This window comes from Myotis daubentonii, chromosome 2 (genome assembly GCF_963259705.1).
Source record: "Myotis daubentonii chromosome 2, mMyoDau2.1, whole genome shotgun sequence".
Taxonomy (NCBI): Eukaryota; Metazoa; Chordata; class Mammalia; order Chiroptera; family Vespertilionidae; genus Myotis; species Myotis daubentonii.
Genome location: NC_081841.1, coordinates 56,074,585 through 56,100,551, shown reverse-complemented (window position 1 = coordinate 56,100,551; position 25,967 = coordinate 56,074,585). Strand labels below are relative to the sequence as shown.

Genomic DNA, 25,967 nt, shown 5'->3' with positions numbered 1-25,967 from the left:
GTTGTCTCACACATTCCTGATGGACTTTGTGATGAGATTTATGAAGGGAGTGGTCCTAGGGTTTGTGCTGAGAGAATGGCTGGGCTTCAAGAGTGGCATTTCCCTCTCTGTAATTTGAACTTGCTGAAGTACCCCTAGGATTGACTTGAATGGGAATAAGTACATAGTGTGGTAAGTTTAGCAAGATATGGTCTAGTCCTGCCTCTCTTCAATAAGATGGAATGTTCCTTTTATTTTCTGCTTGGCCTGGAGACTTAATGAAATGGAGATTTAAAAAAATTTTTTAAATATATTTTTATTGACTTCAGAGAGCAAAGGTGAAGGAGAGAGAGATAGAAACATAAATGATGAGAGAGAATCATTGATTGGCTGCCTCCTGCACACCCCCGACTGGGGATCTAGCCTGCCACCTGGGCATGTGCCCTGACTGGGAATCAAACCATCACCAACTAGTTCATAGGTTGACACTGAAGCACTGAGCCACGTTGGTTGGGCTAGAGTATCATTTTGAAATTTCCATTTATATCCCTTACTCACTTTTAAAAATATATTTTAAAATTGATTTTAGAGAGAAAGGGAAAAGGGAAGAGAAACAATGGATCTGCTGCCTCTTGCACACCCCCTACTGGGGATCGAGCCCACAACCTGGGTATGTACCCTGAGCCGGAATTGAACACTTGGTGCACAGGACAACGCTCAACCAACTGAGCCATACCAATTATTCTCTTTTATTTTAGTAATGGTAGGCAAAACTTTGCCTAGTAAGGAAAAATGTAGAGAGGCCTATCTTCATTGGAAACTCTCCTAATTCTTTAATTACAGTTCAACAGATGAAATAGCCAGTTAGCCAGAATTAGAAACAAATTTTACTGAGAAAATCTTTCATATAAGATAACTAACTGGAGCCCTGGCTGGTGTGGCTGAGTTGGTTGAAGTGTTGTCCCATACACTGAAGGGTCATGGGTTCAATTCCTGGTTAGGGCACATACCCAGATTGCAGGTTTGATCCCCAGTCGATCCCTGGGTCAGGGCGTGTATGGGAGGCACCAATCAGATCGATGTTTCTATCTCCCCCTCTTCCTTCCTCTCTCTCTCAAATCAATTTTTTTAAAAAGATTAGTAACTGGAGTCCATTCCTTAGATCCCCTGTTAGTTATAAAATGGAGGCATTTGTTTCCTTGGAGTGTGCCAAAAAGTACGCCACTATAGTCTATTATAATGAAGCCAAACTTGCTATCATCTGAAAGTGGTGCTCTAAGAGCCTCTGTATAGACTTTGTCATACAAATGTATGAATTGGTTTGAAATATTCAGTCAGTGTTTACTTTCTTTTCCTTCACTTCTGTTATAATTATACCACAGTAAACCAGGCCATTTGGAGGTACTTTGTTTTAAAGTTTGAATCTTTGTTATACAGATATAATGGCTCCCAGGACTGAAAGATGGCTTACTCATGACTTTAGATCAGTGATGGCGAACCTTTTGAGCTCGGCGTGTCAGCATTTTGAAAAACCCTAACTTAACTCTGGTGCCGTGTCACATACAGAAATTTTTTGATCTTTGCAACCATAGTAAAACAAAGACTTATATTTTTGATATTTATTTTATATATTTAAATGCCATTTAACAAAGAAAAATCAACCAAAAAAATGAGTTCGCATGTCAGAGGTGACATAGGTTATAGGTTCGCCATCACTACTTTAGATGAAATTCTAAACTCATCTGCTAACTTTTTTATTTTTTAATTGAGGGAGGGAGTGGGGAGGAGGGGGAAGAGAAAGAGAGAGACACAGACATCATTTACCTCCCATATGCACCAAGACTAAGGATCCAACCCAAAACTTGGGTAAGTGCTCTGACCTAGAATCGAAATCCCCTACCTCTTGGTGCACAGGGATGCTCTACCCAATTGAGCCACACTAGCCAGAACCAACAGACTGCTAACATTTTGCCATTCCTGAAATCTGGTCTTTAGTAGGCAGGATCAATGATAGCATGCTTGTGCCATTGCCATGAGCGGCCCCCAAGTTGTTTTGTTTTTTATTTTTTTTAATGAGTTTTATTGATTTCTATAGAGAGAGGGAAGGAGAGAGAGAGAGAGAGAGAGAGAGAGAGAGAGAGAGAGAGAGAGAGAGAGAGAAACATCAGTGTGAGAGAAAAACATAGATCATTACCTCCCGCATGCACCCCGACTGGGGATCATACCCACAACCTGGTTATATGTGCTGACCAGGAATGGAACTGGACACTTACCCAACTGAGCCACACTGGTCAGGGCTGCCTTGAAGTTCATAATTCGTTTCGTGATCTTCCGATCTCCCTGTTCCTGTCAGCTGGGGTCATCCACCACCATCTTTGAGGCCTTAAATTTTTAGTCATTTTAGAGACAAAATGCTGTATACTAGCTTATTCAGTTTCTTATCTATTTTTTTCTGTTTGTGTGATCCTTAGTTCTGATCATAAGGTTGGCTGGCATATTGTGATCCACAAGTTACAATTTTATTCCCATTTACCTTATGAATGGAGGCTAGCTGTTTCAACCTTTTTCTTTGTCCCTGAACAGTCTGAAGATGACGAGAAGCTGAAAAAGAGGAAGGAGCGATTTGGAATTGTCACAAGTTCAGCTGGAACAGGAACCACAGAGGATACAGAGGTAAAATATACATAGCTGCTTCATAGAGCCCTTGAAGGGAAGTGAGGATGAACAAACTGAGTAGAGAAACACTATTATTTCCCTGGCCTACTTCTTAAGTGCTCAGATGAGAAGATCTTTTGTCCTTTGCTTGATAGCTGTTACAAAATATGGTACTTTCCCCCCTGGCACCCCATCAGTTTATTTTACTCATTAGATTCCACATATATCATGTGATGCTGTCTTTCTCTGACTGTTTTATTTTACTTACTATAATAATCTCCAGGTTACGGTACTTTTCTTAACCTCTGTTTCATCATCTGGGATGTAGAGATAATAATACCTACCTTGAAGTGGTATTTTTTTTTAATATATTTTATTGATTTTTTTACAGAGAGGAAGGGAGAGGGATAGAGAGAAACATCGATTCAGCTGCCTCCTGCACACTCCCCACTGGGTATGTGCCCGCAACCAAGGTACATGCCCCTGACTGGAATCGAACCTGGGACCCTCCAGTCCACAGGCCGACGCTCTATCCACTGAGCCAAACCAGATAGGGCTTGAAGTGGTATTTTAAGCATGAAATGTTTCTATGTAAAAATAGATGATTCCGTATAGAATGCTTGACATAGCACCTGTCATATTGAGAGTATTCAGTAAGCAATGTCTGATAATCAGCCAAGCACATTTCTTTCATCATTTAATGAAGCCCATATCCAGCCCAGACACAAGTATAGTTGTGCGTAACTCCCCTCTGGAATTGGACAATAGACTCAAATGAGGTTTCTTTTTCTTATCACTTTATTTGCAAATAGTTTCTCAAAATGAAAGAGTGGCTTTTTTATTTTGAACATAGTGACTTATGTTCAAAAAAAAAAAAAAAAAGACTTAAGTTCATCCACATTCCAGCTTCCCCTAGAATAATAACTCCCATTCACTGACCCTTAAGCTTTGGAAGACTGCTCAGAACATGGGCAGACAATATTGATTTGCTGATTTGAGAGTATCTGTAATGGAGACCAAGTATCACCTGAGGTGTACATAAGGAACAGTTGAAATAATAAATGTTTTGGACTATAGAAATTATTTGGGTGGAAAGGAGTTTAGAATGTTCTTTCTCCCATTTAATCCAAGTTTACTTCTTTCCATCTACCTCTGGAGATATCCTCTGAATATTTATTAACTTATATACTGAAAATCTTATGAATTTTTTTTATGAATAATAAAAATAAACCGCCTGGCTGGTGTTGCTCATTGGTTGAGCATCAACTCATGCATGAACCAAGAAGTCACAGTTCAATTCTTGGTCGAGAACGTGCCCAAGTTGCCAACTCAATCCAGTAGAGGGTGTGCAGGAGGCAGCCAATCAATGATTCTCATCCATGTTTCTCTCTCTCTCTAAAAAATCAATTAAAAAACATTTAAAATAATAATAATAAACCCTGAAAATTTTGGAATTTGATCAGTTTACATCTTCGCTAGGAAAAAACTAGAGGGATTTGTGTTTTTTATGCTAATTCAGAATAAATCATTACCTATTGTAAGTATCTGCTTACTTATTGATTTTCCAGGATGAACTAGAAGTAAACCATAAATCTAGGCTTGTTTTAAATCTAGTTTAAATTACTCCCTTTTCCCAAGGAAATTGTGTTATGCGCACTCAGCTGGTACATCTGGCCTCTCCAACATAAGGCGGATGAGGATTTTGTTGGGTGGCAAGGAATATTGGCGTTTGTTGGGAGAGTCAGTGTATGTAAGGAAGAAGTAACTTCTGAGGCTCATGAGTTTACATGAGCCAGATGACTTTTTTTTATTCCAAAGAATTGTGTCAGCCGAAACCGGTTTGGCTCAGTGGATAGAGTGTAGGCCTGCGGACTGAAAGGTCCCAGGTTCAATTCTGGTCAAGGGCATGTACCTGGGTTGCAGGCACTTCCCCAGTGGGGGATGTGCAGGAGGCAGCTGATCAATGTTTCTCTCTCATCGATGTTTCTAACTCTCTATCTCTCTCCCTTCCTCTCTGTAAAAAGTCAATAAAATGTATATATAAAAAAAGAATAAACTGTTTGATTCTGGCTAAGTTTCTGAACCTCACCTCATCCAGTCTCTCTATTTCCACTTAAAAAAAAAAAAAAAAAAAGAATTGTGTCAATAATCCAGGTGGAGTATTCTGGGCCTGTATACACTTAGCTTTTCTTTTTAATCTAAATTAAACCTCCTGTGTGAATGAAATGGAAAAGCAGTCTCCCCTTTGCTGGGGGCAGTGGTTGGAATGAGGTTGGATTTGGTGCTGTTTTGTGTCATTCTTTCCTCCGCCCCCTCCCCATTTTGTGCCTTCTCTCCAATGTGTCCTCCCTAGAGGTCATACTGGGGACTCACCTCTCCCGTTTATTACGTTGGTATTGAAGATTTTATGCTCTTTGTATTTAGAGGCCTAGGAATAACTGCTCTGGGGGCCTGACTGTCCAAAAGGGCATTCCCCTCATTTCCACCAAATAGCATTGGTCAACCCTTTGTCCTATGAAATCTCCCATCTCCCCAGCCTGTTAAGAGTCCACTATTTCGAGACTAACTTGATACAAGGCTGAATGGTCCTCTCTCCTTAAGGCATCTTTCCATTTTCTACTACTACTTTTCTCCTCTTTTCCTCCTGACCCATCTCTTTATAATCTTCTCCCCTCTCACCCTGCTTTTTCACCAAACCGCCCCAGCTCTAACTGGATAACAAGAGAAATTCAGAAATGAAATCTTTGGCTGCCAAGCTTAAGCCTGGGCCTTCCCTCCTTCAACCATGTGACAATCCATGTGAATTTGGATTAAAGCAGCCAGGAACCCAGGCCACTGTTGTCTTACAATCTAATTTTTCTCTTCTTGCTTTTTTCTTATAGGCAAAGAAGAGGAAAAGAGCAGAACGCTTTGGGATTGCCTGATGAGAAACTCCTAATGCTTTCTGTTCTTCAGTGGTTTCCATCTCTGACTCCTTGGCCACATACATACCTAAATACACAGTCATGTGCCTAGGTGCTGCCTCGCAATGAGAGAGCATGTACCCCAGGTACATCCGTGAACTAAGTAGCAATTTGACTTACTGCTGTTCCAACTTCAAGATTGTTGTTGTTGTGTTGTGTTTTTTAATTATTATTTTGCTTGTTAATAAAAATCATTAGAAAAGAGAACAGTGTGTTTTATTAGGTACTCCTTTGAGTTCTTAGAGCCAGATTCAATCAGATATGGGGATCTTCAGGGACATTTATAGAGAATTAGCCATAGTCTTTTACCCATTAGAAAAGAAGTTAAGGAAAAGGATTGAATCCATCAATATATTTTTTTATTGATTTCAGAGAGGAAGGGAGAGGAGAGAGAGAGAGGAACATCAAGGATAAGAGAGACTCATTGACTAGCTGCCCCCTACACATCCCTACTGGGGACCGAGCCTGCAACCAGGGCATGTGTCCTGACTGGGAATTGAACAATGATCTCCTGGTTCATAGGTCAACACTTAACCACTGAGCCATACCGGCTGGGTTGAGTCCATCCCTTTAAGCCTATTTATATTCTCTCATGTTAACAGGCATCCTTTTACCTCTTTATCCTTCATGAAGAGGCCAAGTTTTACCCTGAGTCTTTGCTTCTCTAGGTTCATGTGACCCATTGGTATGAAATAGGGAGAATACCGTGGGTTTTAAGAGGTGCAGAGAATGAAATACAAGGGCTAATGATTGGTAGTCTCTTATAGAATGGAGTCCAGAAGGATCTTATTTTCAAAAGTGATCTGATGTGATACTGTCTGGTTTCAACCAAAGCTAATATATGGGACCCTGTTGGTAGGCAGTTCAGGAAAGGAGATGGGCTGGGTACCCCTCAGAGCTAGAAGAAAGTGTAGGGAAACAAAGCATGACAGGATGTCAGAGGTGTTAAGCATTATTGCCTAGATCAGTGGTTGGCAAACTGCGGCTTGCGAGCCACATGTGGCTCTTTGGCCCCTTGAGTGTGGCCACGAAGTTTCAATCGCACTGTACGTGCGCGCCCGCACGTGGTATTTTGTGGAAGAGCCACACTCTAGGGGCCGCAGTTCGCCGACCACTGGCCTAGATCATTGGGAACATAAGCAGTGGACAGGATGCTTCTACTTTCTAATCAAGCCCTGTGCTAGTTTGTCTTCTGTTGCCGAAGTATACTATTGCAGCTTTGGCAGTAACATTTCTTAAATATTACTAAAATCCATTTTACTTGCTGCGCCTCCAACTTAGAAAGGTTTGGCTCTCCCTAAGCAGGCTGTGTGTTTGCATTTGGTTTCACATAGATTGAGACCTGCTATTTAATCTTTTTTGATGTGTTGGTATAAGGTTTCTCCCCATAATCTTTATTTCTGGACCTTCAGAAGGTTGGTTTTTGTTTGGTAATAAAACTTAAGAGCTTGACACCTTACCTGAAGACTTTGGTACCATAATCAGATGCTGTGTTGCTGTGGTGTAATTTCTTGTTCCCATTTCTACTGAAACCTTCTGCCTTATTTTGTGAGGAGTAGGTAATAATTTGATCCTCTTCCTAACAAGAATTTCTTCCCACAAAGTGTTTTTGGTTGCTGAGGAGGGTAGAGACCTAAGTTTAGACACTTTAGGAAAACTGCCTTGGAGAGCAGATCCAAAGATTAACCGTTCGTTGTACATTTTTGCCCCATTCTGAGACTTTGGGAAAGTGAACAGACGGGAATTCTGTAAATGTTTCCTTCCCTCTGGCCTCTTCTGTCTGCCTCCCTTTTCTTTTCTCCAGGCCCTGATTTGAGACTAATTTTTCCTCTCTCTACTCTGAAAACAAAAACAGAGTTAGTTCTGTTTTGCAGCTTAAGAGAGGTTATAGATTCAGTAAGGGTTTTTTACCCAAGAATGATAAAAATTAGTAATAGGTAAAGGGTTGGAGCATATGGTGTTAATGGAGTGAAACAATGGATACTTCAGTGTTTACCCCCTTATTCTCTACTGTATATCTCCTTATCTCTTTACCTCTTGGTTCATAGGTCAACGCTCAACCACTGAGCCACACCGGCCTGGCTCAGTCCATCCCTTTAAGCCTATTTACATTCTCTCAGATTCACAGGTGTCCTTTTTCCTCTTTATCCTCCATGGAGAGGACACTTTACCTCCTTATCCTCTAACGTTCCATAAAAGCACTTAGCCTTCTCTTTCTGAAGTCTAATCATTCTTTCCCTGATTCAACTCACTTTCCCCAAATCCTTGAGAGAGTGAATTTTTTACTAACCTTTTCATCTCATTCTAGCAGCTGTTCTTATGTTGGTCAGAAATCTCTCATCTCCAAGCCTGATCACCAAATCCTCCTCTTGTCTCATAGTCATTCTACACATACTTTTTGATCATGGATAGATCAAGATGCCTGTCTTTTCCACTAATTTAGTCTTTAAATAGTAAGCCCCTTTTAAGACATTAATGGGCACCCAGGCTTCCAATCCTTTCTTTGGGATCCAAGTACCTTTCCTTCCTATGCCCCAGTCTCACTAGTGTAGCTGATCCAAGATCCAGGTGTGGTTAGCTGACGGAGGCTTTCTTTTTCTGTCCTGAAGCTGTGACATTCTCTGCATACCTGGAAGCTCTTAATGAGGGAGTCTATAAAAGATGTGGCGGGAACTAGCTTCCTCAGCTGTAAATCTGCACCTTTTTATGGTTCTCCAAGGATCATTCTCTTTTTCTCCACCATCACTCCAAACTCCTTCCCCCACGCCAACTCCTGGGAACTTCTGAAGATTCAAGGTTAGGAGCTTCTGTGGGGGTAAGGGGTGTAGAAAGATGTGAATAGGAGCAGGATTTCTTGATATTGAGCCCTGTTTCCATGTCTGACAGGAGAAACAGATGAAGGGGAAGGAAAGAACTTAACTGTTTTCCCTGTTGTATGAGGGCCTCTGATAGGTAATGTCATTCACCTGATTATTGAAATCCATCAGAAACTAACCTCTGCCTCTCTTGCAACATGTCCACACTTGTTTTTAAACTCCAAAGAAATTACCAAATAATGGTGGAATTCACACCTTTGCAGACCCTTTGAGCCCAGGGTGCTCCTAGCTTGCTTTTCTCAACTACTTCAGTGCAATTCCTTGTTCTACCACATTAGCTCTACTGGCTCTGGACCCTGGACAAATTAATTATTCTGTGACTCTCTCCAGACCCTGTACCAACAACCCTGTGAAAATTGATGTTATGTACTCGGCACAATTTTTTTTTACCATAGTTTGCATAGTATTCGTTCAATAAATATGAAATCTTAATTTTACTAGGTTATTTACAGTGAGATTTCCTTTTCCCCAAGTAGGTCCCAGCTAAAGGGTAAGGGATTGAGTGGATTAGGTTGAGTATGTGTATGTGTGTGTCTACTACATATGCAGGTACAATGGTGGGAGGTTCAGAGAGTGGAAAGAGGTAGGAGTCTAATTGCGCCCTTACCCCCAGTTCATCGGTAGGAAAGCTGACATTGTTGCCTGGGGCAGACTTCCCTGCTTCAGCCTCACTAGAGAGCAGAAGCTGTAAATAAATGCCACTGCCTGTGGTGCTTAGCCTGGAGCCCCTGACATCCCCAAATGGACAGACAGAGTATAGGCTAGCTACTCATGCATTAGGTGGGAGGGTGTTGGGGATAAAAGTCATCTTGCGGTTTCTTCTGAATGTCCTCTCAAAGCAGGAAACAGCAGTAGGGGGAGAAAAAAGTCTTAGCTCAGGTAAAACGCTAGGGGTAGGTGTGGATACAGCAGCTCCTTGGGAGGACAGTGTGGAGCACTTTTCTCCTCTCAACCTCGGTCTTGTGGTTTGGTCTGAGGTGGGGTCATTCTGAAGATAGAACTAACAAAACAGGAATGCATGGTGGCATATTAAACCTTCCATGGCCCTGTCCCCCCATTCTGGATCAGATCGATGTTACAGTAGCTTTTCTTCCTTTTTTTTTTTTTTTAATGTAAGTTAGGGAAGATTCCTTTGCTACACCTAACTCTTTTGCCTTGGAAGTATGCTCTAGGCCAGGGGTGGGCAAACTTTTTGACTCGAGGGCCACAATGGGTTCTTAAACTGGCCCGGAGGGCTGGAACAAAAGCATGGATGGAGTGTTTATGTGAACTAATATAAATTCAAAGTAAACATCATTACATAAAAGGGTACGGTCTTTTTTTTTCAATAGTTTTATTCATTTCAAACGCCCGGGGCCGTAGTTTGCCCACAGCTGCTCTAGGCTCACGGGAGACATTTTTGAGATGCTTAACCACTTTTGGTGCACTGGCAAGGTGAATGGCCATGTTAGCTTGGTTTGTGGATTTTGTAAAACTTAGCTGAGGAACCCTAGGATCAGGGAACTGCAGAATAGGATAAACATTAGCAGGATGGTCTCAAGAGAACTTTTAGATCTTCCATTCTTAGGAAGCTGGGAGAGGGTTTTGTAATCTTTGGGACTGTTTTGATAAAGCTCTCTAGAGAGTTGTTCTAGGTCCCCTCCCTTGGTCTGCATGTCCCAACCATCATCCCAGATGACAATAGTGGTTTTCCCTTGCTCCAATGACTGCCATCTTCTTAGTTCTTGAGCACAAGGTTCCGTGCTCCCAGATCCTCTTCTGTTCCTGGTCTGAGGTATAAATGTTCGCGCTTAGTTAGGGAGAAGAGCTCATCACTGAATTCTAAATTCTTTGACTGCTTTTATTTTTCTTTTTTCAGGTTCAAGTGCTGGATTGTGTCATGTGACCATCCCAAAAATCAGAGCACCCTATGGCCATCTTTGCCCTCTGTCACATAACTTGAAAACTGCCTGATGGCCTTTTGCAATGGTTCCCTCCAGGAATCTTTGATCTCAGTGAAAAGTTCTTCCCGGCGTTCCAGTGCCCATCGGCCCCATACTCCTCAGACACCCTTAACAAACAAAGGCAATCACGCACACAGTGTAACAAATACACAAAGTAAATAATAATTACACTAATTATGATCTGAGGGCACTGGTGAGGTCCACACACATCATGAGGTGGGAGGGGAGTGCTAGTTTCCACGAGGCCGCTGGGCTATGCCCCCCGGCCTTTTCGGGGGTGGAAGAACCAGGGAAAGGAGACTTCAACTCAGGTTTATGTTCATAAGAGAAATACCCTCCCCCAAAGGTCTTTATTTGGTGGTATTAAAGGGGCATATTCTAAGTGTCCCCAAATCTAATGCCCCAACTCTATAGAATTTGTAGAGGGAAGTCATCTGATACCTATTGCCAAACCCCCACCCTGTGCCAAGATCAAGAGGCATGGGCATTTGACCTTGGAGAAGGCATCTTCTGTTCTTCACTGCTCTGTTCCTCTCCTTTCACCAAGAAAAAGTGAATGGTGTTGCCGGTTCTCCAAGATTGGGCCAGAAGGAAGGATAAAGAATAGAGTCAGAGAGGAGAGGCTGGGGATTAGCGTAGCTGCTGTATGCGAGGAGGCAAGTTGAAATGCTTAATAGCCCCCGCCCATTCCTATACTGAAACACCGTATCTCACTTTTTCACTATGGGAATGGGAATAAGATACTAAAGCTCACCAACACCACCTTCCCAAGGGTGGTCACATACCTTTGCCCCGTCCACTGGCTGGACCATGTGGGAGAGTCATGCTCTTGGGAAAATCAAGCCTTCCTGGTCAGCTCTCCAGCTTGGGCTTAACTTTGTTCAGAACCTTTTGTATCAAGAACCGTAACTACTGACTCTACTGAAGAATAACAATTTTACTGAAGGTTCTTTCCCCCTCCTCTCCTGACCCTCTAGGCTCTTGCCTGGAGCCAAGAAGTGTGGTGGTGAGGTATGGGTAGGGTGTGGGTCAGGAGAGTTTCAGCTCCTTGGCTTCAGGCACTGTCCAGCTGGGAGGCAGAGGGGAACTTGTACTCTGAAGCCTGTGACTCCTCTGAGCCTCACATCTCTTCACCACTACTCTGGTGCCCTGGTTATCATAATGTCCCACAGCGAGAGGTATTTTATGTCCATAAAGTGCCCGTGGTAAGTGCTCAGAATTCATCTCTTGGCTGTGGCGGGTGCTGCTATTTTTCATTCCATCGAGGGGAAGAAACTGAGGCACAGTGAGTCCAGAGGAGGGTGGGTCAGGATTGTGGGAGGAACGAACAGGCCCAGCTAGTGACTTGGAGTGGTAACCAATCCCTGCCTGCTTCCTAGCCTTTCAAACAAACCAGGGAGTCTCCAGCCTTCCCATCCTCTGCTCTAATTGGCCTTGTCAGATGCCTTTACCCACTGTATTGTCCCCATCCCTGCTGCCAGGTACTGCTAGATTCCAAAAATAAAACATAAAAATAATTATACACTCTGCTCCCTTATTCTCCCCCCTTCCACCCTGAGCTTTGGGGTTGAGGAACTAAAATGTCCCCCCCTCCAGAATCCCTTCCACCTTGGTCTGCTGGCTCTATTCCTTAGCCCAGAGCAGTAATTTGGATTCAGATGCCCTGTAACCATCAGCCTCCTCTCTACTCCTTTCTTAACCCCTCCTAACCCTTCCCAGACCTCTCTATACTCTTCTTTTTATTGACCTGAAGGTAGAGGCTGGGAGCAAGGGCATTCCACAGGCTCTTTGGTCTCTCTTTTGGCTGGTGGGAATTTGGGCATAAACAGGCCACACCCTCTAGGTAAATAACTCAGTACTCTGAGGGTAGATCTGAGTGAGTTTAGTGGCTCTCGTACAGATCCTGGATGTTGAAGGCTGGCTCCCCCAGCTCCTAAACCGTAACCGCTTACTGTTTCCGTGACCGCTGGCAGTTCCACCCCTTTGGCTCAGGAAGGTTAATTAAGTAGGGTGATTATGGATTGGAAGCTTCCCCATATGTCAGCCCTCTTGTCCTTTACTCCCGTTCCCAACCCTAGAGGCTTTATACAAGTGCTTAAGTAGGTGGGTATTGAGGGAGGACAGGGTTTAGGGAATAAGGGACAAATGGGGCACAGTGAACAGGGGCCCTTCTATTTCAGTAAAGCCAAATACCAAAAAATGAAAAGTCACAATAAATAAATAAATAATATTCCAAAATCCTCACTTTTGCTCCTGCCCTCACTTCCCTTCCCCTGGCCACTGCTAGAGAGAGAGAAAGGGAAGAACTAAGAATGGATTTTTTGATTTCCTTTCCTACTGAAAATGGTAGTCAGGGGGTCTCCCCAGAACATATCAAGCCCCTCACCTTGCCAGTGGAAGAAAGGAGGCTTGGTATGGGGCTTTCTCTTATTACTCCCTTTCAGTCTCTTTCTCATTATCTCTGCCTAGTCTGTCTCGTCTGCCTCTCCATCCCGTCGCCTTCTCACTGCTGCTCTTAGTGTTCCTCTGTCTCTATCCCTCTGCTCTACCTCTCTCTCTATGCCTCTCTGTCTTCTTGCCAAACCTTTTCACCTGCAAACCTCAAACACTCCCCACCTGACCTGTCCCCTCCTCTTCTCCCTTTCCCCCAAACCCCTCACCCTTCAATCCCCAACCTGCCTCCCTCTATTGTATTGCACACTGCGTGGGCAGGGAACAAGATGTGATGCTCGTGAGAAGAGTGGAGGGAGATCTCGGGCCTGTGGGGGAACTGGGTCAGGGCTGGGATCTGGGGGAGGGTCTGTGGAGGAGGCATCCTCTGTCCTCCACCTTAGGAGCAGCCACAGCGATCCACCACCATGCCAGGGATCTTGCCGTAGATAATCTGCTGCTTGTCATTGAAGTAGAGCATGTTGATTGGGGACATCTTGGTGGGAGTGCAGCAGGGCCCAGCAGAGCCTCTTGGATTAGCCTGTTGCACCAAGTGGGTGTGTGGATACTTTTGCATGAACATGTACTCGCACTGGCCCGAGCAGTAGTTGGCCTTGTAGCGTTTAGGTGCGATGATCCAGTCCCAGCCGAAAGCCTCGAAGTCCACTGTGAGGGGATATCGGCAGCAGCGGGACTCACTGGAGTGCTCATCGCAGTCCAGGCCCAGGTTCCGCCGGGACCGCTTTGTGTTCTCTAGGACGCGAAGCTCCATGAAAGGATGCTGGGATGGGAGAGGAGAAAGAGATGTGACAGAGTCCTGAAGCGTTCGTACTCAGTGTTCTTTCTCACCTGCCCCTCAACAGGGGCAGGAGAACAGGGACCACCTCTCAGCTTTCCCACTGCTCCCATCCCCAGCCAGTGTCTTCTGCCCACTTTTCTTGCCAGCTAGCCATCTCTCCTTCAATTCACCTTTCCTAATTCCTCCCCTGGCAACTAACTCTCATCAGCCCCTTGGCCAGAGGCCTCATCAAGAGTCCATTTTTGTGTTCCCACGGATCTCCCATTAACTCACACCTTCAACCAAATCCAGTTTTCAGCTGTTGGCCTGGCTTGGATATCTGAAAAGTGATAGTTGCCACTCCCCTTCCCTCCCAAACTCCTCCTCTAGAATCAGCTTCTGGCCCCAGATAAATCATGCTAGTCCACAACCCTCTTCACATTCCTGATCTACCTTTTCCAACATCCCACCTCCTCAGGGCCAGGTTACACATATCCGCCACCATCTCAGGCTCCCTGCTCACCAGCCCCTCAGCTCCTGGCCCCAGAGAGGTGACAGCCAGGTCTGTGCCACTGGGATCAAAGGCGTTGATCTCGATGCCCCAGTTGCTCTGTGGCTGGCGAAACCAGCTGTGTAGCACTTGCTTGAAGTCGATGCTCTGCCAGTGGCCGGAGCGGGAGTGCAGCTCAATCTTGAGTGATCGGATACGGATGTGACGTCGGCCTCCCCCACCTCCCCCAGGAGTCCCTTCCCCAGTTAGGGGTTTCAGCCGCAAGATCTGAAGGTAGACTGTGGCTGGGCGGGGCACAGGCCGTAGATACACCCACAGCTGGGCCTTTAGTACCTTCGTGAACATCACCTTGGGGCTGAAGTGGAAATGACAGCAGAGAGGGCTGCCATCTGTCTGCACCGCAGGGTCCGCTGATAAGAGAGAAGGGGGTACAAGGTTAGCAAAAGTGTTTGTGGAGGAGGTCAGCAGTCCTGGGTGGCATTGGCAACTTGGAGTCCTCAGCCTGAGTTTTCCAGTTCTTCACCCTTCTCCCATGCCTGTCTTGTTGACTACCGTGTCACTGATACCCAGAACAGTGTCTCCTCTTTTCCGCTGTAAGACTGCTCTATCAGGTACCCATTCCCTAATCCAATTGCCCTAATGCATAGGTTCTCCTCTACCAGATAACCTGCAAAGGTGGTGGTTAGAGGATTCTTCCATCTGCAGTCTTCCCTTTCTCCAACTTTCCCCAACATGTAGGGCTCTAACTTCTGAACCTTTGATGCTCTTCAAAGAAGCCAAACCTCATATCACACCTGCTGTCCTCAGGTCACCTTGTCCCAGTTTTGCTCTGTTTTGTCTGGTGGCCAGGTGGGGAACCTGTTATAGCATCCCATGCCCCCCCCAAAACACACACACAATATAAAACAAAACAGATGACCTCAGAGAGTGGATAACCCATGGTCCAGATAGAGAGCATGGGCTAAATTTATTTCATGAAGTAAATCAGATCTAGGCTTCCTGGCATCATTCACACTAGAACTAATACGCCTGGAACTAACACGAACTACTCAAGCACTCCTGTGCATTTGACTCTCCCATTAACCTGGAAACCAGTTTCCTCAGCTGCTTCCTCATCCTCATCACCGTTACCACCTCAGCTTTTGAGAGGGAAAAACTACCTCTATGTTGTTTCCTCCTACTTGCCCAAAGCATCAGAAATAATATTCAGCACACCAGATAAACTGTAATCAGTCTTTTCTCCCTTGAGCTTCCTGTCCAGTGCCAGCAACTCTTTGCAAAGGTTAACATCCAAACTTTACGTTTTGGCCCATTTCCCCTTGTTCTGGACCATAAATTGATTCTTCTTGGATCTAAAAGATGATGCTTCATATTTGCCTCTGCTTTCATTGCAGCTCCTCTCAGTTTCCTTCCTAATCCCTGAAGTCAGTTGGAAATGCCTTAAATCATGTTTTCATTGGGCAGGAATAGCCATCTCATTCTAAATGGACAGAGAGGAAGATTCGGGAAGGAGCTTCCAGAGCCATGTAAGAATGATTAGGAAGTCAAGTCCATATGTATCGTGCCCAGGTCTCAGAGTTCTGCATAATCGTGGAGGACTTAGCATCTGCGGTTGGTCTCCCACCAGCATTCCCCCACCCCCACCCCAGAAGAAGGAGGGTCCTCCAAGTGAGATGGGGAGGAAAGTGCTTAATGATCTTCATGTATTCAGGACACAAGACACCAAGTTCCTCTGCAGCTTCCTTCCCCTTGGTTCTTCTCTGAGATCCCGGGGCACTGGTCGTGCTCCCAGTTACTCTCCCGCTGGAGCTGTGGGGTGCAATGGGGTAGGGTTCCAAAGTGGAAACTCAGAGACCAGGAGCGCTGGGCAGGGGAGCTGCTGGTGAGATGGGGGCAGCGCCAACCCAACCAGCACACTATGCCTCGTTGCAGCACAAGGATTGTCTTCTTTTCCTGTGTCTTCACCATGAGGTACTAATCCCCATGCGTGTGAACACCGTTGATACTGTGTGTTTTGCTCATTGTGGCTTTAGTGCCTCCATAGTACCAGGCAGTGTTCACTAAACGCATGCTGACTGAGCTCCCTAAACTCCCAATCTTAGATTGTACAGGCCAGTGCCGGAAAGTCCTTCCTGACATCTCAGCTCTGTTCTCTGACTATAATTGAAATGGGTTTCATCACCGCCTGACTTCTCATTAACCAGCATCTGACCTTACCCACCAAACTTCTCAGTGATACAGATAATAATCCTTGCTCCATAGGAGTGCTGAGCATTAAATAAAGAATCTGAAAATAGCAGAAGCTTCTCAATAAATGTTGTTTTATTGTTAGTTTCCTAAGCTGGCCCCAGGGCCCCATCTCCCAAGTCTCTAGGCAGAGTCCCCCCATCCCCACCCCAGGGAATCACCATACACTTCTCACCCAGTGGATGTGGGGACAATCAGGTCCTATGAGGGGACAGGACTAAAACAATGCGTGGAAAAAGAAAAGTAAAGAGGAGAAGATGAGAGACTGGAGATGGTGAGGGAGATAATAGAAGAGACTGTTAGGGATGAAGGCAGGTTCGAAGAGATAGATAGGCAGAGAAATGGAGAGGAGAAGGAAGAGAAGGGAGGATCATGGTAGAGGAAGAAATCAGCTTGGGATTGGGAGACTACTGGGTGAAAAGGGGGAATTTATAGGAGCGGGTGGAGGTTAAGCAGCAAAAGGAGGGTGGTAGGTAAGCCCAGTGGGATGAAGAGAAAGGACAGAAGGATACACTGGGAGGAACAAAGGAGAACCAGGTAGAGCCACGGAGGGAAGCAGGGGGCTTGAGAGAGTCCCCAACACACACATAGGCCCAGCTCCCAAGGGGAGGGGAAGGAGCCACATCTGTGTTGGATTGATCGGGTTGGTGGCAGGCAGCAGGTCAGGTTTAGTAGGCGGTGCTGGTCTGGAGAGAGGTCATTGCACTATTTTCAGCAAAAGCCCAACCCCCTCACTGCTCACCACCTCGCCCTCCCCGCCCCCCTACTCACATACACACTCTTCTAACCCCGGCTGGAAGGCCTAGGGGCAGGAGGTTGGGCTGAGAGGACCGGGGCCTCTTGGTGTAGGGAGGAGAGAGAAACTGAGGGGCTGGGCTTGGCTCCCAGAAGGGCAAGGGGGCTGGGTTCCCAGGATGAAGGCTGGGGTGGGAGAGCCTAAGAGGGTGGAGGGAACTAGGGCAGGCACTGCAGCCTAGGAGAGGTGGGGGCTGGGGTCCAGGGTTGAGGACTGGGGGAGGGGAGGAGGGGGAGGGGAGCGGAGGCCATCTCTGCTGACAAACACCTCCCCCGATTAGCAGAGCACAAGTCTCTTATTAAAGCGGGTCCCTGGGGATTAGACTATAAAAGTCTCTTTTTCCTTTTCCCCTCTCTCCCTCCCCTCCCCTCCCCTCCACTCCCCCTCCCTCTCTTAAGAGCTCGGCTTGGCTCTTAAAGGGGACGTACAACACCTGGCCAGAGACCCAGTCCCTAGTTATCCGCGTCCTGGGGTGGCATGAGGGTGTCCTTCTCTCTTCACCCGTGACCCCGCCTAACCTGCACGTCCCAATCCAGGCATGCAGAGTCCTGGCCCTTCATTTCCCGCACCCCCTTCACCTGGGCTAACTCTGGACTCAGGCCCATGGGTTAAGGGATGCTGGGGATAGGAAAGAGCAAGGGAAGCCCACGGTTCTATCACCCATCTGGAAATCCGCACATACGACTCCACATAGGCCAGAGGACCTTTTCCCTGCTCATCGCCCAGCAAACTCTCTTCCAGAATTCCTCTATAACTGTTTCACAAACCCCCACCCCCATCGCTGCCCTCAGTCAACAGCGCACTAACCCTAGCTTCTATAAAGCAAAAGCCTTAAGAACAGAAGGAAGACGGAGGGAAACCCAAGCTCAGATCCCAAGCCGGCACCTCCACCCCACCCCAAAGTTAATGTCCTAGTTCTTTGAGTCTTCTTTTCTGTACGACCCTGACCCAGTGCTGTGGAGTTAGTCTGCAGAAAAACTGGTGGCGGCGTGAAGCACGCTGCCTCCCAGATGCACACCTGGGTTCCTGTGCCTCTCCCATGGGAGTGGGCCACTAGGACTCCCCTCAGCCCCCAGCTTTTTATGACCCATCTGCCAATAAAACATCTCCCCCTCTTCTGTTCAGAGCCATAAAACCAAACAGTTGTGTGTGTGTGTGTGTGTGTGTGTGTGTGTGTGTGTGTGAGGGGGGGGGTACTTTGCCAAACCTCTAAGAGGGCCTGGTTCCCTGGAGGGGTGGGGGTGTGGGGTGGGGGGGCCCTCGTGGGGGAGGGGAAAGGCAGTCGTCTGACCCTGGGGAGAGCAGGGGGGTTTGGGGATGTTGCGGGGAGTGTTGGCCTGGATTTTCCAGGCCATAAAATTTCAAAGCAGCACAAGTCTATTAACATGTTCATCTTTCCTCTGGCCAGGGGCTTGGATGCCTGGTTGCATCCCCCTCCCCATGTATTTCTTTCTTTTTCTCCTTGGGTCTTCCTCTCTCTCAAGTGCGGGTGCGGGTAGGGGCTGTGAGTAAGGGGTGGAGCACTCAGGTTTGAGCCGCCAAACCCGTGCCGGTAACCGCGGCGCCTGGAGTGGGGTTCTCTGGGCCAGTCAGTACCCAGAAGGCACAACTTTCCTGCCCCTCGGGGAGCCCAGGTGTCAGAGGGCTCCTGGCGGAGGGGGTGCCAGGTGGGCTACGTACCGGGACAGACACGGGGCTTTGGGATCGCGTTCCTGGGGGAGGGAGAGGCGCACTCCGTTCTCCGTAGCCCGGGGGCGCGTCGCGGAGCCCGGGGTTGGAGCGGGTGTCGAGTGGGTGCCGGGGGCATGGGAGGCGGAGAGCACGGCAGCCCCGCCACGACCGCGGGGCCGGCAGCCTCCGACTCCGTCCCCAGCCCCTCCACCGCGACTCTTCAGGACTCGGTGCTGTCCCTCCCCGGCCGCGGCCGGCCCCGCTGCTCCGGACTCCCGCTCGCACGGTCCTCCGCGCACACCCGGGGCAGAAGGCGCTGCCCGGCGATCCTCGGGGCTGGCCGCCCCACCCCCTCCAGGGACGGGGCGTGCACGCCACTCCGCGCTCACCTCCACCGCTAGAGAAACTTACAGGGAGCAGCCCCCGCCCCCCCCCCCCCCGATCCGTCAAGTTTTCGCAGAACAGGCTTCCGGGCCGGAGCCACCGGAGCGCCCCGCTCCCGAGCAGGAGGCGCTCACTTCCCCGGAGCCCGGGTCGGCACCCCCCGCCGCTCGCGCCCGCCCGCCACTCACTCTCCTGGGCCATGCTAATGACAGTCTCCGTGGTGGCGTGGTACTCGTCCTCCTCCAGGAAGTCCTCGGGCTGCAGCGCGTCCCCCTGGAAGTCGTGCAGGTCCAGGATCTGCTGCAGCGGCGGCGCCTTGGGCAGCAGCTGCTTCACCACCTCGCGGCTGATGTTGGGCGCCTCCTTGAGCCTCAGTTTGCTCAGGATCTGCGACTTGATGCTCTCCAGGCGCAGCTCGCGGCTGTGCTGCCGCCACACGCACACCGGGCAGCCGTCGGGCTCGGGCGCCGCGGACGCGGCCGGCCGGCTCGAGCGCTCCCCCCCGACCCCCGCCGCCGCCGCCTCCGCCGCCGCCACCGCGGGTCCCTCGGCCGCCTCCCCCCGGGGCCGCAGCTCCAGGGCGAGGAGCAGGAAGCCCAGCAGCAGCGGGGCCGCGAGCACCATGCTGGAGGGGAGGGGAGGGAGGACTGGGGGGCGGGGACGCCGGAGTCCCGCGGGGAGGGGGCGGAGGGAACAGGGAGGGAGGAGGAGGGGGTCCCGGCGGCGCGGGATTGGGGGCTGCCCGGCCGAGGGGGACCCGGGGGGGCCGGGGGCGGCGGGCGCGCGGGCGGGGCGGGCGGGCGACCGGGGCGGGAGGCTGGGGGGGCCCGAGCCCGGGCCAGGCCCTTTATAGCCCCGGCCCCCGTGTCGTCAGCGGCCGCGATTGGCTGCGGAGCCAACAAAAGAGGCCGCGCTGTCATCCGAGGCGAGAGAGGGAGCCGGAGAGAGCCGTGGAAGAGGGAGAGAGGGAGGGAGCCGGGGCCCAGAGCGAGACGGGGAGACCGCGATCTTGGGGTGGGGGGGGGGGAGAGTCAGCGACCAAGGGGAGACAGAGAGCGAAAGAGGGAAGGAACCGATCGGAGGAACAGAAACAGAAAAAACAGGAGGAAGAGGAGAGAGACAAAAGGGAGGCGGGGGAAGAGGGAGTCGGAGAGGAAGACGCGGGGAGCAGAGACTTAGCTAGAGAGACGGGGCGGCTAGACAGGGGAGAGGAGGTCTACAGAGCCCGTCCTCCAGCGGTCAGGTGTGCGGAGAGGTGGAGCCGAGGCAGAGGAACTGATGGGGCAGGGACCGGACCTGGGAAAGAGGTGGTGGAGGGAGAAAGCAAGGGAGCCCGTGAGGAGGCCCACCCGGGGGATCGAGGGAGGCAGAGCGGAGAAGACAGGCGCCCGGGGCAAGGAGAGGCAGCACAGGGACAAGAGCCAGCCTGGTGGGAGCATGGAGAGCCTGGTGGGGAGGAGGGGGAGAAAGCGAGTCCAGAGGAGCCCTCGCTTAGCCCAAAGATGTTTAAAGAAGCCATGGCCCGAGCCAGTTTGGCTCGGTGGATAGAGCATCGGCCTGCAGACTTAAGGGTCCCAGGTTTGATTCTGGTCACGGGCACATGCCCGATTTTTGCGGGTTGCGAGCTCGATCCCCAGTAGGGAGCGTGCAGGACGCAGCCAATCAATGATTCTCTCTCATCATTGATGGTCATTGATGTTTCTATCTCTCTCTCTCTCTCTCTTCCTTCCTCTCTGAAATAAATAAAAATATATTTAAAAGAAGAAGAAGCCATGAAGGGGAGCCTCAGGCTGTCTCATCAGGGGAATCAGAAAGAGAAAATGGAGGGATTAGACATGGGGGTTAGCCAGAGAGACCAGGAGCTGAAGAGGACAGGGACAATCTGAGAAGGTGGAGAGGTGTGTGGGAAGCCCTGAGACCAGAGGAAGACTTAGAGCTGGGAAGAGGTCATGAGCTTGAAATTGAGGCTTGAAAGGGATAAGGTAATTAGCAGGTTGGAGGAGGCAGGGGGGGGGGGGGGGGGATGGGAGGAAGCAGTGGTGAAGACCACTACGCTTGCAGAGGAATCTGGATCTCTGGATTCCTAGCTATACTTTAGGACCTGCAGGGTCTTAGAAATCTGAGAAGGGGCCAGTAGTTTTAGGGGTGAGAATAAGGGAGACATCTGCCCTCGGATGCCTGAGTTGGAGACAGCAAGTTGTAGAGAGGGAAACCCAGATGTGGAACCAGTCCCAGTCTTCAAGTGTGACCTTGGGTAAGCCAGAGGGCAGAGTAGAAGATTGCCAAGTACTCAAATGCTTCCAAAGTGGTTAGCTTCTGGTTCTGGATACCTCTTCCCAGGCCTCAGTTTCTCCCGGCTTATTTCTCGATCCTACAGTCCTGGAGGTCAATAGACAACCAATAGATTGGACATGTTTAGGAGACTGGATCTTGCTGGTTTCCTGGCATACACAACATTTATTGAACCAATGGGAGAACATAATTGGGTTTCCCAGGCAGAATAGAGAGACACTGGGTTCCTCTCTGGATTAGAGCCCAATACAGTGTCTTACAGTTGTCTTGATGAAGCACTAGGTATAAGGACAGAGTTGGACTGGGAGCTGGAGTGGAATGAAGGAATAAATTGGTGGTCTAGGCGTGAAAGATGCCAAGATAAATAAGATAGTCCCTTTCCTTAGGGAACGTATAGACTAGACAAGACACTAGGTGAACAGTACTGGCCAAATCTCCATCCGGAAGTCGCAAGGTAGCTCAAAGGTTAGACGGGATAGCTAGAGAACGTCTCTCCCTCCCCCTAAAATGCATCCCCTTCCTGATGTTTTTCATTTATAGTGAATGACATTCAATCATCCAGTCCACAAACCTGGACGAAGCCTTCATTTTCTTTCTCTCTTTTTAAATTGTTTATTCATTAATTTAAGAGGGAGAAAGAGAGAGAGAGGAAGGAGAAAGAGGGAGAGAGAGACATCGATCTCTTCTTCCACTTATTTATGTGCTCACTGGTTGACTCCGGTAGGCACCCTAACTGGGGATCAAACCTGAAACCTTGGCACATTGTGATGACGGACGCTCTAACCAACTTAGCTACGCAGCCTCTTTCTCTTGATCACCTGAGTCTTTTTTTTTGTTTTAAATATATTTTATTGATTTTTTTACAGAGAGGACGGGAGAGGGATAGAGAGTTAGAAACATCGATGAGAGAGAAACATCGACCAGCTGCCTCCTGCACACCCCCTACTGGGTATGTGCCCGCAACCAAGGTACATGCCCTTGACCGGAATCGAACCCAGGACCCTTCAGTCTGCAGGCCGACGCTCCATCCACTGAGCCAAACCGGTTAGGGCGATCACCTGAGTCTTTGTACAAGTTGTTTCCTCTTCCTAGAACAACTCCCCGTCCTACCTCACCTGTTCACACGCACATACAATCTCTTGGCCATATTCACTTCTTGCTCAGTTCTCAGTACAGATGAGATTTTAGACATGTCTTCGAGAAGTCCATTCCTGACTCCCAAGTTTAGAGTAGATGCTCCTCCTAGCTCATCTGCACCACTTTGTGTGCGTATGGGGGTTAATCACAAAGCTTCTGGCATTAGGCTGCCTGGTTTCAAGTTCCTGTTCCCCCCTTTTCCTGACTGTGTGAGGTTGGCTCCATGCTTCAGGTTCCTCACCTATAAGATGAGGAAAACAATATTGTATCTATTCCATAAGATTACGCAGATGAACTGCCTGGCACACAGTTTCAAATGAATTCATTAGTCATTACTGTTAGCCCAACTTACCACCTTACTGTTTAAATTTTTTAAATTTATTTATTTTTTATTGATTTCAGAGAGGAAGGGAGGAGGGAGAGATAGAGAGAGATAGAAACATCAATGATGAGGGAGAATCACTGATCGGCTGCCTCCTGCTCACCCCCTACTAGGGATCAAGCCCGCAACCTGGGCGTGTGCCCTTGGCCGGAATCAAACCTGGGACCCTTCAGTCCCCAGGCTGATGCGCTATACGCTGAGCCAAACTTGCTAGGGCCCACCTTACTTTTTTTTTCCCCACCGAAGTATTCTATTCTTAACTGCTTTGAATAAAGAACGAATGAACCCTGCTGACTGGACCTGGTCAGAGCTGGGTTGGGAAGAGAAAACTGTATTTATGGTCATGCGGAGTTATGGGTACCTGCCAAATACCAGAGAGCAGGAATCAGGCACAAATTCTGAGACAGAAAGATTTCCACCTCCTGGTTTCCTCCCCAAGACGTCCAAGACCGCACTTAATCCAATGAGTAGGGAAGACTGCCATCTGGTGTTAGATTCTGGAATTGCTACTTCTTGGAATGGGACTAAACGCCTTTTTTTGTTTTTTTCTTTTTGTTTTGAATTCCTTACATATTTTCACTTTAGATTTCTAGCCCCAAAAGTTCTATAACATAATGCATTAAGCCTTGTTCCTCTCTCCCGAGACCCAGTCCCGAGAGGAGAGCCCTGCTGCCTTTACGGAAAAGGAGTTGGGAGAGCTGAACATTCAGATCCTTCCTCATCCCGGTGCAGGCGAACCAGGGTTTGGGGCCCCGCCCACTGTCCTGATCTCCCTGGCAACTGTCTTCTGGCCGGGGGTGCCGCTCTTCCTGCGTTACCCAAGCAACCTTCAGGCCCGCCTCCTTCAAGGTCCTGACTGGTTCATAGAAAATGTGGGTCGGGACCTAAGGGAGGCATTGAGGTTTGAAGAGTGCGAGCTGCCGGGGAGAAGCAGGAGGGTTTCAGTGGGCGGGAATGAGCTATCAGGAGCTGCTGAAGGAAAGAGGGGCTTGCGTAGCCCTGGTAGAGGGTCCATTACATCCCCAGGAAGGGGAACTGCAGGTCCTGGGCGCTGGTCACCAGGCTTCAGACCAGAGGCACCTGGGCCACTCTCGGAGCTGACCCCAGAACGTGGACCACCGTGAGGAGACGGGACTACTGCTTGCCTTATCCCTTACCACACAGTACACACACGCACACACACGCACATGCACACACACGCCCATGCACACACACGCACACGCACACACAGACGGCCTGTGCAGAGCTAGGCTCAGTGGGGAGTAACTCAGAATCCCTAGTTTTCTCTCTTCTGCATTTCCCCCGGTAAAGACCCTATTTTTAGGGTCAGTGGACTCATGTCCAAGGCATGGCAAGTCTTTCCAAGGAGGGGATGGGTGGGCTGGGTTACTGAGAAGCAGCCGAGGGAGAGGGGCTTCCGTACAGGGCTTGCTTCCCCCTCCCCCACCCCAGCACAAGCCTCTGGGGGTGTGGTGAGGGGCGGGAGACTATTTTGGGCTGGGGGTGGTCTGTTGGTGGAATGGACCTCTTCCAGGTCTCTGCCCACAACCCCCCCCCCCCCCCCCAGAGGACCTCACGGTAATTACCATCCTCTCCGCACCACATTCTAAACCCTATAATTATCCTGCCGGATCCGCCCTGTTACCAAGGCCCTCGAAGAAAAGTTGGAAGTTGGGAGGAGGGCGCCAAAGAGTTAGTGTTTGGGGAGAGGTGGGATACAAGTGGGGGACTCCCTGAGTCATTTGGAGCCACATCTTCCTTTGCCTTTGGCCTCCTGGAAGACACCCCCACCCCCATCATTTTCCACTTTTCCTCTTAGGGTAGACCCAGCCCTCCAGTTCTTTCCCACCTTCACTGTCCCCATCCCAGGCCTACCCTCCTCTGCCTGCCTACCCTCCTCACCCTCCTACTGCTCCCTCTCCAGGCCCGTGCTGGGGTGCTGCTTGGGGGCATCAGCCAACGCTGGCCCCATTGACAGCTATGCGGGCAGGAGGCACCACTATTCCAGCTGCTGGCCAAGAAAAGGAGGGGTCCGAGTACAATGCCTACTTCAAGGACTTCAGAACACGGGCAGAGGTGACGGAGCATGATCTGGGCTGCCAGGTGAGGGCCACTGTTGGGAAGCAGAGGGAGCTGGATAGGAATGTTCAGAGGGAATTCAGTCTCCAGAAGAGAGCACAGGGCAGTGAAGGTCCAGGCTGCTGGCAGATGAGGGGTGTGTGTGCGCTCTCCTCCATTCAAACCCTGCCTCATCTCCTCGTCCCTAGTTTCTTGAGCTACAAAACCACAGTCATGGGGAGGAGTCCAACCAGTTGAGAAGAGCCGGAGTGAATGCTCCAAGGACTGCAATGCCCTGCTGCACCCCCACCCAGCATCCAGGACTTCTCTTTGTGTGTTTTTAAAATATATATATATATATATATATATATATATATATATATATATATATATATATATATATTATTAATTTCAAAGAGGAAGGGAGAAGGAGAAAGAGATAGAAACATCAATGATGAGAGAGAATCATTGATTGGCTGCCTCCTGCATGCCCCACACTGGGGATGGAGTCTGCAACCTGGGCATGTGCCCTGACCAGGAATTGAACCATAACCTCCTGATTCATAGGTCAACACTCAACCACTGAGCCGTGCCAGCCAGCCAGGACTTCTCTTTGTCATAGTTCTCCACACTGCATTTTAAAATCAGTGCCTACAGACTGTAATCACCTTAAAGGCTGGGCCACGCTTACTCACCTCTGTATAGTCCCAATGCCTGGCATGTTTAGGCTTTCAGTAAACAGATGAATGAATGAATGAATGAATGAATTCCTCCTCGGTCCCTGGTTAGGCAGAGGGCTGTTCCTCTCAGCCCCAAGGAACAGAAGCCTGAGGTAACCACCCTCCCCAGCATTGCCTCTCTCTTA

The 25,967-nt window shown here is 48.9% G+C and overlaps 2 protein-coding genes across 3 annotated transcripts in view; one reads left to right on the top strand and one right to left on the bottom strand.

The window, feature by feature from the left end:
- SARNP (SAP domain containing ribonucleoprotein) overlaps positions 1-5,804 on the top strand; it is a 64,175-nt gene extending 58,371 nt beyond the window's left edge. For both annotated transcript variants that reach the window (XM_059683177.1, XM_059683176.1), the window contains 2 exons: positions 2,563-2,652; positions 5,517-5,804. In XM_059683177.1, the coding sequence (XP_059539160.1) occupies positions 2,563-2,652; positions 5,517-5,558 (132 nt within the window). In that variant the 3' untranslated portion in view covers positions 5,559-5,804. The remainder of the gene's footprint in view (positions 1-2,562; positions 2,653-5,516) is intronic.
- Positions 5,805-10,555: 4,751 nt separating this feature from the next.
- On the bottom strand, positions 10,556-20,029 carry GDF11 (growth differentiation factor 11). The gene is made up of 3 exons (XM_059683170.1): positions 19,422-20,029; positions 14,148-14,545; positions 10,556-13,627 (listed from the first exon to the last, which is right to left on the bottom strand). Exons 1-3 carry the CDS (start codon positions 19,855-19,857, stop codon positions 13,247-13,249), a joined length of 1,215 nt encoding a protein of 404 aa, XP_059539153.1. The 5' UTR covers positions 19,858-20,029; the 3' UTR covers positions 10,556-13,246.
- Between the last annotated feature and the right edge of the window lie 5,938 nt (positions 20,030-25,967).